Consider the following 14,735-nt stretch of genomic DNA (forward strand, 5'->3'; position numbering starts at 1 on the left):
AACTACAGGGGCCAGATATTGGGGGCCAGGGTGTGCCCTAGGGGAAGAAGGTCAAGTCACCAAGGCAATCAGAATAGCAATGGCAGCCCTCGGCAGTGTGGGGAGGAGGGGCAGGCAGGATGGGAATGGGCAGGAGATTTAGCACGAGGGGGAGGCGGCTGGGGGAGCTGTCAGGAAACTGGAAGGCAACTCCCAGGGAAACAGGAGGCGGACGGCCCCGGAGCAGACGCCGGCCTGGGAAGCCTGAACGAACTGAAGGGAGCGCAAAGCAAAAATTCTGTGACCGTGTCAGTGCAGAAAATACGGGAGAGGAACGGGGGGAGGGGAAGCGAGCGAGAGAAGAAAGGGCAGCGAGGACTGAGGGGGAGGCAGCGCAGCGCCGGGCAGGCAGGCGGGGAGATTGCTACTCAGCAGAGTGTGGCGAGGAGGTGCGTGGGGGAGGGGAGCCCCTGCTCGCGCAGGCAGGCGGCGCAGGGAGCGGACCCGGGCGCGGGGCCACGCGTCTGAACGAGGGAGAGCTTGTTCCTGTGCTCTCCGCTTGCAGGGGCTCGCGTCGGGCGGTCCCCGCGTGAATGACGCCGAAGGCAGCGGGGAGCCGAGCAGTTACCCCCGGGCAGGCGAGGGCACGGGTGCGGCTCGGGTTAGCTGTGCGGGTGCGGGGCCGGCGGGATCCTCTGCTCCAGTCCGCCACCGCTCTCCGGCTGCCTCCGGGAGAAAGGTGCGGCGGCGGAGCGTACGCGGGGGGACCCGGGGTTCTGCATGTGTTGCGTGAGGGATGCTGGGTCCCGCCGATCAGCTGCTTAACCGATAAAAAGCTTTCCCGGCTTGACCTACTTGGGTCTCCGGTTGGCAAGGGGGGCAGCTGTTGCTTTGCCTTCCTGGGGCAGATGCGTGGTTTGGGCGGGGGAGGTCCTTCAGTTTGGGAGCTGGGGGCACTGCCGGGAGCTGTGCATCAGTTCTGGGAGGGTATCGTTAAGTCGTAATTAATGAGGCGTGGGGGCCAACTGCGGCTCGTGAGTTAGAGGCCAAAGTGGGGCAGGGACCGTGAGACGGACCGGGGGGGCTTTGTTCACTATGGAGCGGAGGAGCAGTCTGGATCTGTCGTGGTGGCTGCGGCATCGGGACGTGCACCTCCTTCCCCCACCGCGAGCCCCGGGCGACACTCACCCCACCGCGGCTCCACCACCCGCCCACAGCCTCCGCCCTCCCCACCGCAAAGTTCCCAGAGCTCCGCGCCCCTGCTCCACCGCGGGCCCGGACCACCGACACCAAGCCCCTTCCCCGCGCCGCCTGGATAGCTGTGAGCTGGGAACTGGCCTGGTTTCACCAGAACAGTCCCTCGACGCCCCGTTGCTCCGCCTCCAGCCCAAATTTACGCCGCCCAAGCCTGATCCGAGATCCCGGCTTCTGCTCCTCCACGATCCCCCTCCAACCTACCCCAGCTGCGGCACCTCGGATACCTTTTCTCCTCCTATGCCCAAGACCCGAGAAATTTCCAACCCTCTCCAAGAATCCCACTGTTTTCTGGATGTATTGTATTGCTGCTGCTTGGCGATAAATTAGGGGAAGGGTTATCAGGGGGTCGAGGCTGGGGCTGGGGCTGGGGCTCTGGTAATCTCCTGTCATCAGGCACTTCCAAGCGATTCAACACGCAGTCTGAACAGAAGACAAAGCTCCGGTGCCTAGCTGTATTTTGGAAAATACCCACAGCACAGATAAATCTCCTGTGAAATCTGCGCCTCCCCCAATCCCTTAAGTAGATTGTTAACAGACGATCCTCCTTTAATCAAGTCGTAGAGAAGGTCTGGCCACTAGGGGGCTTCTCTTGACTACACAATATCCCCTAATTAACGCCTGGAGAAGTCGCTGGTAGTTCGCATCCGGACCGTGTCGTGGAGTAACTAACGGCTGCCCGGCCAGAGGGCAACGCCGGGCACGCTGCTCCGCGCCGAGCCCCCGCGGCGCTGGGACGCACCTGACCTTTTACCGTATGCACAGGATAAGCGAGGAGTTTTCTGCCCAGTACAAGCCGGTATCATTTAGAAAGGTTTCTGAAGAAAATGTTTAAGCGAGAGCCAGCTAATTCAATAGCTAAATCTTAATTGGGTAGCTGGGGGCGGACAGAGCGCCTTTCCGATTAAATGAATCCCACTGGGAGTTGCCGTCTCCGAGGTTGGTGTTCGGGGCCGCGCAAGCCGGGCGCTGCCCCAGCCCTTCCAAATGCATTAACACGCGTGGAAGTGACTAGCAGCTGCCAATTTCACAGCTGCTGCTAGCACAGCTGTGTAACAAAGGGCCCGCCTGCGTCCCCCAAACGGCAAACCCTGGGCATGGCAGCCAGCTTTGCTGCTCCCACTTCAGAGCCATGGGGAAGCCGAGACAATCTGGGAAGAAATGATGCAGCCCCCCCAACCGCGTCCCTGCCCCGCAGAGCCCGGCCGGTATCGCTCGGGCGGGAGCGGTGACGAAGCCTGCGCACAGGATGTACAGGGAAGGGTTTCGAGGCAGAAAGTTTATCGGAGCTGGAGAGAACCCCTGTCTGTGCAGGAGCGTGCGCCGTGGGGACAGGGGAAGGCAAATCCACGGAAGAGCCACTCTCTGTCCCTCCCCCCCCGCGGGCTGGTCGGGCAGTAAGGAGTAGAGACACCTTGGGCATCGCGTGGGCTGGAAGCTGGGACAGGGTGTGTGTACGCGCGTGGGGGGGGGGCGGTCTCCATGTCCCCAGCCCTGATGGAATCAGCCTTTATCCGGCTGTCTGGGCTGTAATCCCCTTCTCTGGTAATTAAAAACCGCAGCATTACATGGAAAACGGTGTCCAATAAAATGTAATCAGTTCTGGAGGAGCTTAACCATCTGTTAAAGGTTAAATCCATGCGCGGAGCCTGATGTCAGGATATTCATACGGAGGATTTGGCTCCCGGTGTGTTGGGGACTCTTTAATCTGTCCTGTTGATGGAGCGAACAGCTGTGGGCAAATCTTGCGCCCCGAGTTCATCCGCTTTGGGGCACGGACCGTGTCGTGGAGTAACTAACGGCTGCCCGGCCAGAGGGCAACGCCGGGCACGCTGCTCCGCGCCGAGCCCCGCGGCGCTGGGACGCACCTGACCTTTTACCGTATGGAAATGATTGCATCCTCCCGGGCACTGGAATTAGCACATCGCTCGCTCTTCCTTCCTGCCTTCCTCTCTGGCTCCCCCTCCCTCTCGCTGCTCTCCCCCCGCCCTCAGGCAGGCAAGGGTTAACCATTCCGGCAATCATCACGGCTCCGGCTCTCCACTCCTCTGTCCACCAATGCGGTGCTGAATGCGGGGAGGGTCCTCCCTCCGCGGCTCGCTCCGAGCCCCAAAGTATTGGCAAGTCGAAGTCTTAAACAAACACAAGTAGGGCAGCGGCAGCGGCAGCCTCGGCCGCGCTCCCGGAGCCGGGCTCCCACCCGCGCCCCGGGGGAGCCCCGCGCCCGTAGGCGCTGCCGGAGCCGGGGCTCGGCGCCATGGGCAGCGGTGTCTGGGGCAGGGGCAGGGGCTGGCTCTGCAGCCGGCAGTTGCTGTTGCTCCTGCTGAGCTGCCGCTTGGCCCCAGCCCCGGCCCCCGCGGCCGCCCAGCTGTGCTACTCGGTCCCCGAGGAACTGGAGCACGGCGCCTTCGTGGCCAACCTCGCCGAGGACCTGGGGCTAGACGTGGCCGAGCTGTCGGCGCGGCGGTTCCGCATCGTGTCCCGGGCTGGCGCGAGGCAGCACCTGGAGGTGAACCTGGAGAACGGGATCCTCTTCGTCAACGAGAAGATCGACCGCGAGGAGGTGTGCGAGGCCGGCGGGGCCTGCCTCCTGCACCTGCAGCTGGTGATCGAGGGCCCGCTGGAGCTGTACCGCGTCGAGGTGGAGGTGCTGGACATCAACGACAACGCGCCCGCCTTCCCCTGGCAGGAGTACGTGGTGGAGGTGACCGAGTCGGCGCTGCCTGGCGCCCGCTTCCCGCTGGAGAGCGCGCAGGACCCCGACGTGGGCACCAACTCCCTGCGCACCTACCAGCTCAGCCCCAACAGCTTCTTCTCGCTCGAGGTGCAGTCGCGCAGCGACGGCAGCAAGTTCGCGGAGCTGGTGCTGGAGAGAGCCCTGGATCGCGAGCAGCAGCGCTCGCACCGGGTGCTGCTCACGGCCCTGGACGGCGGCGTCCCGGAGCGCACGGGCACGGCGCGGGTGGTGGTCACGGTGCTGGACGCCAACGACAACGTGCCCGCCTTCGACCAGGCGTCGTACGGCGTGAGCCTGCCCGAGAGCGCGCCTGCGGGCACGCTGGTCATCCAGCTCAACGCCACGGACCGGGACGAGGGCACGAACGGCGAGATCGAGTACTCGTTCAGCGGCCACGCGCCGCCGCGCGTGCGGGAGCTGTTCAGCGTGGAGCCGCGCAGCGGGCGGGTGCGCCTCAAGGCGCCGCTGGACTACGAGCGCGCCAGCCTGCACGAGCTGTACGTGCAGGCCAAGGACCGCGGCCCGGCGGCCGTGGCCGTGCACTGCCGCGTGCTCGTGCGCCTCCTGGACGTCAACGACAACGCGCCCGAGGTGAGCCTCACGTCGGTGTCGGCGCCCGTGCTGGAGGACGCGCCGCCGGGCACCGTGATCGCCGTCATCAGCGTCCTGGACCGCGACTCGGGCGCCAACGGGCTGGTGAGCTGCGAGCTGTCCCCCGACGTGCCCTTCCGTCTCCAGGCCTCCTTCCGCAACTACTACGCGCTGGTGACGGCGGAGCCGCTGGACCGCGAGGCCGTGGCCGAGTACAACATCAGCATCACGGCGCGGGACGGCGGCTCGCCCGCGCTGCTCACCAGGAAGACGCTGACGGTCCAGGTGTCCGACGTCAACGACAACGCGCCGCGCTTCCTGCAGCCCTCCTACAGCGTCTACGTGCTGGAGAACAACGCGCCGGGCGCCTCCATCTGCTCCGTCAGCGCCCGCGACCCCGACTGCCAGCACAACGCCTACCTGTCCTACTCCCTGGCCGAGGGCCGCATCCAGGGTATGCCCGTGGCCACCTACGTGTCCATCAACTCGGACAGCGGGCACATGTACGCGCTGCGCTCGCTCGACTACGAGCAGATCCGCAGCTTCCAGGTGCAGGTGCGGGCGCAGGACGCCGGCTTCCCGCCGCTCAGCGCCAACGTCACCGTCACCGTCTTCGTGCTGGATCAGAACGACAACGCGCCGGTCATCGTCTCGCCCCTGCCCCGCAACGGCTCCGTGGCCACCGAGCTGGTGCCGCGCGCGGCCGAGCCGGGCTACCTGGTGGCCCGGGTGTCGGCGGTGGACGCGGACGCGGGGCAGAACTCGCGCCTGTCCTACCAGCTGCTCCAGGCCACGGACCCGGGGCTCTTCAGCGTGGCGCTGTACACTGGGGAGCTCCGCACCGCCCGTGCCTTCCTGGACCGGGACGCCCCCCGCCAGCGCCTGCTCGTCCTGGTGCGGGACAACGGGCAGCCGCCGCTCTCGGCCTCCGTGTCGTTGCTGCTGTCAGTGGTGGAGCGGGTGCCCGAGACCCTGGGCGACCTCCGCGAGCTGAGCCTCGGCCCCGGGGCCGCGTCCCCCGCGCTCACCCTCTACCTCATCGTGTCCCTGGGCTCCGTGTCCTGCACCTTCCTGGTGGCCACCCTCGTGCTCGCGGCCGTCAAGTGCCGCAAGGGCCGCCGATCCCTGCGGGGCTCCGGCTGCGCGCCGCCCTCCTGCAGCTGCTGCTGCCTGCGCCGCGCCCCGTCCGACGCTGCCCCGCGGGCCTCCGCCGGCTGCAAGGCGCCGGGCAGCTGCCGGGACGACGGGGGCAGCGGCCCGCCCGGCTACTGCTACAAGGTCTGCCTCAGCCCCGAGTCCGCCAAGAGCGACTTCATGTTCCTCAAGCCCTGCAGCCCACGGCCCGCCCGCAACAACGAGCCGGGCCCCGAGCGCCTCCCGGCGCGGAAGCAGCGGGCGGCCAAGAACGCGCTTAATGCCGCCAGCCAGGTAACGCCGGCCCGCGGTGCGGGGCAGGCCCGACCCCCGCTCCCAGCAAAGAGATGCTCAGGCTCTCGCAGCAGCCGAGAGGCGGGAGCGCACGAGGCGCGCCCGGCTCCCACCAACCCTGAAAGAGGGGAAAAGGCGCGGCCAAGGAGGCCAGGATCTCCCTGGTCCAGGAGGTGCCGCAGAGCCGGCCGCGGAGGCGCAGCAGAGCGCAGGGCGGCCTCCCCTCGGAGCTCTCTGGCCTCCGGCTCTCACCCCCGCGCCGTACAGGCAAGCGCCAGTTGCTTCGACGCTCCGGTGACCCGCGGGGCTTTTCGTCTCCTTCGTCCAGCTCATGCATCCAGCTAAGGCCGATTAAAAGGCAGCCGCTGCCCTGTGCTAGAGGAAGGCTCGGCTCAGAGCTTTCCCCGGCCGGATGAGGGTTGTCTCTGATTCTTACATATAAATCGCCATCGTGGCTGGGAGGGGAGGGAGCAGGAGAGGGTTTGAGTCCTCTGAGCGATGGCGGGCAGAGAAGGGGCTCATGTGTCCTGCCGCGGTATCTGGCTTCGCGCTCCTCCCCGCCAAAGCCTGACGTCTTGTTTGGTTCTTTCAGAGGCTCCTCTTTGTCTTTCTAACCGAGATGGTTGCTGCTGTTGTTGCCATTATCCCATTTCCTAAGGACACTACTTTCCTTCTGGCATCTATTAAAATGAATGCTGAGCTATTGTCAGGGAAGGGGAAAAGCACTTTGTAGAAGACAAATGCCCGACATTCCCGTGAACCGATCACTAGATGGTGCAAAAGTCGAGGCCGCCGCGCTCGGGGAGAAAAACGCGATTTCCAGAGATTCTGATGTCAACATTTGTTAGGTATTTAAATGAGGGACGTCTAATTTGGTAGATGAAATACTCTCCCCCCAGTAACGCGATTAAGGGCGCGGCGGGCCGGCGGAGTCTAATCCACTTACAGATATTTTCCTTTTAACAAAATATCCTTTCAACATCAGCACAAGACATTCCGGAGACAGGTTTTCTCTTTACATTTTTCTTTGGATCATTGGACATGGTTGTCTAATATGTTAATGCGATTTTTCCTCCAGTCAGTTCTAAACTCCCCCTAGTGACACGGTGTACACTGCTGATTTCCACACCTCTCCGCCTTGGCCGACATGAATGAGACACCAGGCGAAGTCCCTGCGTTGGGAAGGACATTTTAAAAAGGGGACATTTAAAAGAAATCTCAAGGACTGGAGCCAGATGTGCAGATAGGGACTTGGTCGGAAATTAAACCGAGGGTGGGGCGGACTCACGAGAAAGCGGGGGCTGTGGGAAGATACGAGGCTGGTCAGGCTTAGATTTCCGTTTGTGCCTGCCTCAGTATCACTGTCTGTGAAATGGGGCCAGGCCCCATGTGAGCGGCACTGGGCGGCTGGGCGCACGGATCCTTGGAGCGTGGGGCACTGCCTGCGTGCTCTGCGGAGGGCCAAGCTCTGGTTGTGGCAGTGAAGCGCTTTGGAAGGGTTGCCAGGTGTCGGCAGAGCCCCTCGTGGTGCAACGGGCCTCCTGCTGCCGGAATAACTGGCCTGCTGCCCGTCCCCCCCGCCCGCTACTACAGCGCGCTTCCCCGCCTGCCGCGAGAGGGGGATCGGGCCCATTTTGTAACCAGCTGGGGAGGGGATCGGCCGGAGATAGACCCTGAGTCAACAGATCTCCTTGTTCTCCTGCCTCCCGTCGCCCCGCCCGCGGCCACCTGGCAGACCTGCCCTCGCAAAGGTCGCCAGCTCTAAGTTTTACCCCTGGAAACTGGCGAGGGGCAGCAGTGCCCTGCCCGGATCCGGAAGCTGGCTCTGAGCCCCGTGGGCGCCCAGGCGGGCCGGCTCAGGGCCAGCAGAGAGGAGGTAACGGGCTGTTTCAGGGAAGCCGCCGCCAATAGAACTTCCATTTCACAATCCAGCGACTGGCACCGAGATTAAAAAGTCAGCCGGCCAAGGCCGAGGGGGAGCGTAACTGGGAAAGAAGAATGAATGCCCCCGCGAAGGGCGGTGTCTCTGTCTGCCCCCTTCGCCCCTTGTGGCTTGAAGGAGGCGGATTAGAAACACAGGTGGATTTACTAAAACCAGCATCTTATTCACAGGGAGACACTGCCGTGGGCTCCGGCATGAGGAGATGGGTTTCAATGGCTTCCTGGGAGCAGCCGGCTTGTTGCTTCTCCGTTGGCACCGGGACAGAAGGCTGGTTCTTTGTCAGTGCTGCAGCCGCAGAAATCCTGCCAGCCGGCGGCGTCCCCGCTTTGCGGGGAGCACAGCAATTACATCCTGTAATCGGAAGCAGCGGCTCCAGCTGCGGGCTGACTGCCAGCTCCAGCTTCAGTGGGAGAGGGAACTACCCTTCACCGGGAAGAAGGGTCAGTTCCGGGCACCAGGGGGCAACACTGTCCTGCCTGTGCCCGCGCGGGCTGCGCGTGTGATTTTGTGCTAGAGGCTGGGCCCCCAGATTGCTCACGGGTTCGCTGAAGTCCAGCACCCGGAGCCCGGACGTCCCGCGAACTTCTGCTCCAGCGATCATTTCCCACTGCTTGCCACAGCGTGCGCCTATATCCATCTCTTCTGGTCTGTTATGTGGGACCTGAGTCCTCAGCGACTTCTCAGCCCCACAGAAAAGCAGACACGAGTTCATCCGCTCGCTCCGAGTCAGTTTAGCCCATCCCTCACACCAAATGGATCTAACCTCATTTGTTCAAGTCCCTTCAGCTAAGCACTCAGCCCTCTTTAAGAAACACTGATGTAAAGCTGAAGTGAATATCTGAGCCGAAGGTGGCTTCCCCTCGAGAGGGGATGTGCTCACCCAACCCACGCGCGACGTGGGTGGGAATTTCACTGCCTAATGCTCATGTCGTTCCTGTGTTTTACAGATCAAACAACCCAATACAGACTGGCTGCCTCCAAAAACCCAGCTTGCAGCCCTGAAAAGGTACCGAGGGGACAGGATGTAAAATGGGAAGGGGGCGGGGAGGGGGCTGTTTCTGGTCGGACCTCCAGTGGCCTGGCCAGGCTCCGCAGGTGATTCGCTGCTCTGTGTAGTTCGCAGAGTTTGGAAGACGTAGGAGGGATCCGGAGGGGAGTCCAGAAGGAGCCCGACAGACTGCGCACACTGGTCAGCCCAGTCTTTGGTGAGTATTGAGGACCCCAGAGCATCGCGATCCTGGCATAAAACCTCGCGGCTCCCGGCTCGCTGGGGCCTGGATCGGGCTAGGGGGATGGCAGGAGCCTTGCATGCTTCATCGGCTTGGTAAATGCTTAATCCCGCATGACAATCTGAGAGGATCCAAGCCTCAGCACCTCCATGGGCAGCGGGGACAGCGGTGTTAATGCTCGGGCCCGTGGAGACTCCTCTTGCTAGGGAGAGGGGCCTTCAAACACCAAGGGCCATGTAGGCACTGGGCGCCGCGGCTCGGTCGCTCCGGGGCCGGGGCGCCTCACATAACTTTGCTTTCTCTAGATTTCCAGAAGGCCTCGGGGGCCGCCACCAGCGTCTGGGCCCCCAGATACGGCCCGCTTTACCCGCCCCTGGACTATCAGCACAACGTTTACATCCCAGGGACCCCGACTATGGTGGGCAACAAGGAGGGGCCCCTTTTTTTGGACCAGGAGGACAAGAGCAGCTTCTCCACTTTTGGGAAGAGAAAGAAAATGAGCACGTATTGCGACATACACGACAACGTGATGATCAACAATGACCTCAAGTGATGGATGTGACCGGGCCGCGGGCCGGGGCCAGCTCTGTCCATGGTGCTGGCGAGCCTGCCACAGGCTCTCTCGCTTTTTAAAGCCTGCAGCATTACTACGAAGCAAGGCGCGGCTTGCCCTGCGGTGCAAACAGCACAGTGATGCTAAGACATTGCCCGCAGCCAAGGCGCCTGCTATTGTAACTCGCCAAATGCAGTCTCTGGACCGCAACTAGGCTGAGAAGGCGGGCAGGGATTTGTAGGGCCTGGACTGCGAAAAGGCTGAAAACGACCGCCCCCCCGCTCCCCCTCCGGGGAGGGGCTATTAGGCTTCTCTCCCTCTCTTTCTGGAGGGCGGTAGCTGGTCTGTGTATTAGTGGGTTCGTGGCAGTTTAGTGTGTCAGATGAAATGGACGATTTGCCTTGTGTCATACAGAACACCTCAGCAGGGGGACTTTTGGGGCTGCAAGTGGAGCAGCCTCCCCGGCATATCTTGCACACTTCGAGAAGCCTTTAGCAAGCTCCATTTTGTGAACGCGCTATTTCCTTTGCTCATTAGGCTCTGTGAATGTATCCAGCGCCCGTGTATATTTCTGACTGTTCAGCGCACTGAAATAGCTGCGACACGCAATGCTAATTAACATCAAGAGGACAGCGAGATTCCCGGAGTAGAGGAAAGGGAGCCCAGAGCCCAGTGGCCAGCGCCCTTTTTGGGGGCGGGGGAGGGGGAGAATCCCGAATAAACCTTCTTGGACCTGCCTCTCCACGATCTTTCTGGGGTTGAACGAAGCGCAGGGCGCTCCGACTTCAGCCCACTGCTTCTGGCTTCATCGGCGAAAGCGAGGAGATGCCGAATATTGCAAGGTGCGGGGTTTACGTTCACGCTCAGAGGAGCAGGGGCACGCGCCTTGGGTGTGGCAGGCTTTTATTTTTAAAAAATAAAATATATCTGAACGTGTCCCAGGTCTGACACAAGTTCTTAAAGAGAGAGCCCCAGGGCTAGTGCAGACTCCCTCCCCGCACATAACAGCAGCACCCCTTGGCGTCTCGCTTCCCTCCCTGAGCTTTGGGACTGTGCTCTTGATGGGTATGGAGACTGGGTAGCCAAGGGAGAGATTAGCAAATCGGGTCAGGGTGCACAGCCTGAGGCTACGGACTCTCTACTGATCAGACTCCCTCAGGGGTCCCAGGGGAGAGTGTGGCCAAGAGAGGCCCTGGTGATGAGGGTCCGAATTACGGCGGAGCCCGTGGGGGGCTGAGCCCCCCACAAGAGGACAGTCCCCTGTAAGATTTGAAAATCATAACGGGGGGGGGGGGTCCTCCGATTTTATTAGGGTATGTGTTGGGAAGCTCTCTTTTTCTTCAGACCCGCCCAAGAGTCAAAGTGTAATTTGAACCCTGCTGGTAACTTAACTGAATTGAATTGCCAGGGAAGCAGTGACCCTCTCTGGGGTGGTCGGCATGGTCCAGGCCCAGGACTCCTGCATGGCTGGCACTGGCCTTCTACAAAGCATGTGCTCGTGGGGACAAGTTCTGCTCCCCTTTCCACCAGTAGGAGACTCACTGGGGATGGTTTGGATAGTTCTCAGTGGGGTTTCTTTCCCTTCAGTCTACTCTTGGTGGTTTTTCTCCTGTGGGAAGTGTTATATGGGCCTCAAAGAAAAACAAGCCTTGGTAGGGCCCAACTGGCTCTTGTGATTCATAGTCAGCATTGGCAGAACTCGCCTCTACATGTGGGTGATTAGCACATGCCCACAGTCCATCCCTGTCCTAGATGTGCTGACAGGTCAAACAGAAGTCTTTTTAGCCAACCAACATAACAACTTAAGGTGTTTAACATGTGATCAGAGGGTGTGTCTACATGTGCATTAATGCACTTTTCCTAATGTGCATTAAAATTAGTACCTCTAAGGTAAGGTACTAAATAAATGCCCATTAGGATGCCTTAATGTGCAGTACTGAAAGTGCACATTTTAAAAGTGATGCTTAATGCTCAGTACCCTACATTATTGTTCATTAGTATATTTGCACAGTTTTTTATGTGATGTTTTAATGCTCAGTAAAAAAGGCTACTGCACATTACAGTGTATGTATAGACATGCCTAGACATAATTTAAGTCTTCAGATCTGCTACAACCACTTCCTACCACCTTTTTAGTTGTATTTGGGTTAATTTCCTCTGAGAAACTCAGCCAAAGAAGCAAAACCCACCTGGAAACCTTTTTAAAGATGGCTTTGAACTTTTTTTTTTGTCAGTCACCACTGAGCTAGGCACTTGGCAGCACTAGTCATAAACTCCATGGGGAGGGAGTGAAATGGGTGAGGAAGGAGGGAGAATATAGCTTAAATGAAACTGTGGCTGTAGCCTGGTCCAGTTTGCAATTGACCCCTAGAAACTGAAAAGTCTTTGACCGATACTCCTCTGTGTTGAAAGATTTGAGCTAATAGGCCTGTTTAAAATCATAACAAGGAACAATCTTTCTGGTGAGCTAATGTTGGTCTGTTTGCATGGAAACCATGTTGAAAAATCTGCAGAAGGAAAATTGATACTATCTTGAATTATCCGTCATTTCTGAACAATACATGCAGTGCATGAAAATTCTTTTTAAGCAAATAAAAAGACAGTTTCTGATTTATATCAATACATAGTATTTTAATAGCTCAGATAGATACATGGGTTTCTTTATGGGAAGTAAGTAGTAACCACACTAGAAAGGATTGCTTGGGATGGTTTGCATCTTATTCATCAGTTATAATAATATTGTAGCCTCAGAGTAAGGACTTGGTCCAAGCTTTATACAGACCTGCTAGAGAGCTGGGATTTGTTGCAATTACCATATTGCATGTTAGCAATATTAAAATACTTCATCTTGTAGTTTACAGGAAAGAGCTTATTTCTTGCTTTCCTTTTGAAATCCCTGCTGTGTGATGTTATTGCAGCATAGTGGCTAGTGCATTTCATACCTGGCTGGTTTCTGTATAGCTATGACTTGAAATAATCTCTCTACATGGTTGGCCAGACCTGGGGCCCTGTGAACCCCCTTTGTGGTAAAATGGGGCTATAATGCTTGTTTAACCAGCTTCCTGAGGATTTGATCAGCACGGGGGAACATGTAGTGGTTTAGCTGCTCTCCATCACTCCTTTCGATCCTGGCCTTGAATACCCTGGGGGAGAGGAAGCATGGCTGGAGAGGCTTCCCATCCTGCAGACTCCTAGCTGGTAGAGAAATCCCTTGAGGCTCCTCTATATTGCAGTGGAGGCCACACTATCCCTCTTTTCATCTTAGGTTTAAGGTGCTGCAAAAGCTGCACAAACCTATCAGAGTAAATCATTTAAGGGTGCTTTTGAGTGCAAGCTGCACTCTAGGTATAATGGTTCATTATTTTCCTTCACTTTGTTTCTATTGTTCAGTCATGCTTTTTCTTAGATATTACTCCCCCAGCAGTAGACATGGGCCAAACCCAGGAATCAAAGTATCTGGGAATAAATGTGCTACTCATTGGGCACATCTACATGAAACACTAGAAGTGCAGTAGACTAATTCTACTGTGCATTAGTGTATCATTGTGAATTCAGTGGTAATGTGCTAATACGCAGTAGAATTAGTCTATTGCATTTTAGCATCACATAAAAGACAAGTGCTGGTGCTACTGCACAGTCATGCCAGTTATGGACATCAAGTGAGTACCTGTTATTACAGGTGCTAAATGTAATGTGCCATAATTATGGAACATTAATGCACATGTAGACCCACTGTCTATTAAAATCTAAGGGCCCAAAATGTTCTTTCCTCCTTTCTTTTTCCCCACTCTTTCTTTTTTGATTGAAGTTCCTATGCTAGCTGTGGAATACCTACTGTGAGGCAGTGTCATTGCAATGTGACCTAACACAGAGCTCTGAGAAGTCAGATTACCCAAGCTCCATTCTTCTTGCCCCCACATACTCCTTCTTTATGTGACACTGCAATGTGCAGGGGGTTGGATTAGGTGACTTCTGAAGTCCCTTTCAACCCTATGATTCTATGACCCCCAGCTGAGATAACCATAACTATTAGACTTTAGAGCCAGGTTAGGCTGATATCATTTGGGGCAGCAGTTATTTCTCATGAGGCTACCAACTGGGAGGCAATGGGTGTGTGCACACATGCATTTGATCTGGAACTAGTTTACTTGTGAGTAAACTACTCATGAGTAAATGCTTCCTGGAAGGCATCTATACATGCAGAGACATGGGAGCAGATCTGTACTTTCTGCAGTGCTGCAATGGGCCCATGCCATCACCAGGGCTCTAGCCACAGCTGCCAGCAGCTGTCAGCCATCTTGAGAAGCCAACCCCGCTCCCTGCTCTCTGGTCAGCCACTTCCCTGGCCAGAAGCAGCATACACAGCACAAGGGCAGCATATGGCAACTGTTTCATTGCCATCTCTGTCTTCCCATGCCATGGCTGCTCCAGGCTTTGCCTGTAGCTGTGATGCCCAGTGCCCCAGGCTCCTGCTGTCCACTGTGCTGGTCCTGCTGGCTCACTGTACCAACTGGCAGCTGGCCATGGCTGTCTGGGCCCTACTCGCTTCCCCATGTTAAGCAACAGCCTGCCTGGCCACACCATGCTGTCCCATGGCCATTGCCACCATTCAGCTGCCACCTGGACTCCATCCTACCAGCTGGATCCTGGCAGGGACACTGACAATGTGCTGCTGGATGTCACCACTGGAGTCACCCTTGCCATTCTGAGCCTCCAGCCCTGCTAGCTCTGGACCCACTGGGTCATCTAGAACTGGTGGTTGCATGTCATCCAGCAGATCTGAGATGACGAGCAGTGTCTACAGGCATTTAGGATGACCTGCACTGCCTTCCTGGACCTCCTGGAGCAGCTCTGCCTGCACCTGGAGTAGCAGGACACCAGGATATAGCAGCCCTTCTTGCAGACACTTGGCCTGCTGAAGCTGGCCACACCCACCAGCCTCCGCTATGTGGCCCATCTCTTTGGTGTGGACAAGGCCACTGCCAGGGAGGCTGTCCTGGATGTGTGTTGCATCCTCCAGGA

General features: G+C 58.2%; 1 protein-coding gene across 1 annotated transcript; it reads left to right on the plus strand.

The window, feature by feature from the left end:
• The first annotated feature begins 2,824 nt into the window (after window positions 1-2,824).
• Window positions 2,825-10,630, plus strand: LOC149856449 (protocadherin-10-like). Its single transcript, XM_090064333.1, has 4 exons — window positions 2,825-5,989; window positions 8,879-8,937; window positions 9,048-9,136; window positions 9,466-10,630. The coding sequence occupies exons 1-4, from the start codon at window positions 3,491-3,493 to the stop codon at window positions 9,711-9,713; spliced, it is 2,895 nt and encodes a 964-aa protein (XP_089920459.1). The 5' UTR covers window positions 2,825-3,490; the 3' UTR covers window positions 9,714-10,630.
• Window positions 10,631-14,735: the final 4,105 nt, after the last annotated feature.

Source organism: Crocodylus siamensis, chromosome 10, assembly GCF_052110815.1.
Source record: "Crocodylus siamensis isolate JL-2025a chromosome 10, ASM5211081v1, whole genome shotgun sequence".
NCBI classification, from domain to species: domain Eukaryota; kingdom Metazoa; phylum Chordata; order Crocodylia; family Crocodylidae; genus Crocodylus; species Crocodylus siamensis.

Coding starts and splice junctions, on each gene's coding strand:
- LOC149856449 (XM_090064333.1), top strand. CDS start 3,491: ATGGGCAGCGGTGTCTGGGGCAGGGGCAGGGGCTGGCTCTGCAGCCGG. Junction 5,990..8,878: donor CGCTTAATGCCGCCAGCCAG/GTAACGCCGGCC, acceptor TGTGTTTTACAG/ATCAAACAACCCAATACAGA. Junction 8,938..9,047: donor CAGCTTGCAGCCCTGAAAAG/GTACCGAGGGGA, acceptor TGCTCTGTGTAG/TTCGCAGAGTTTGGAAGACG.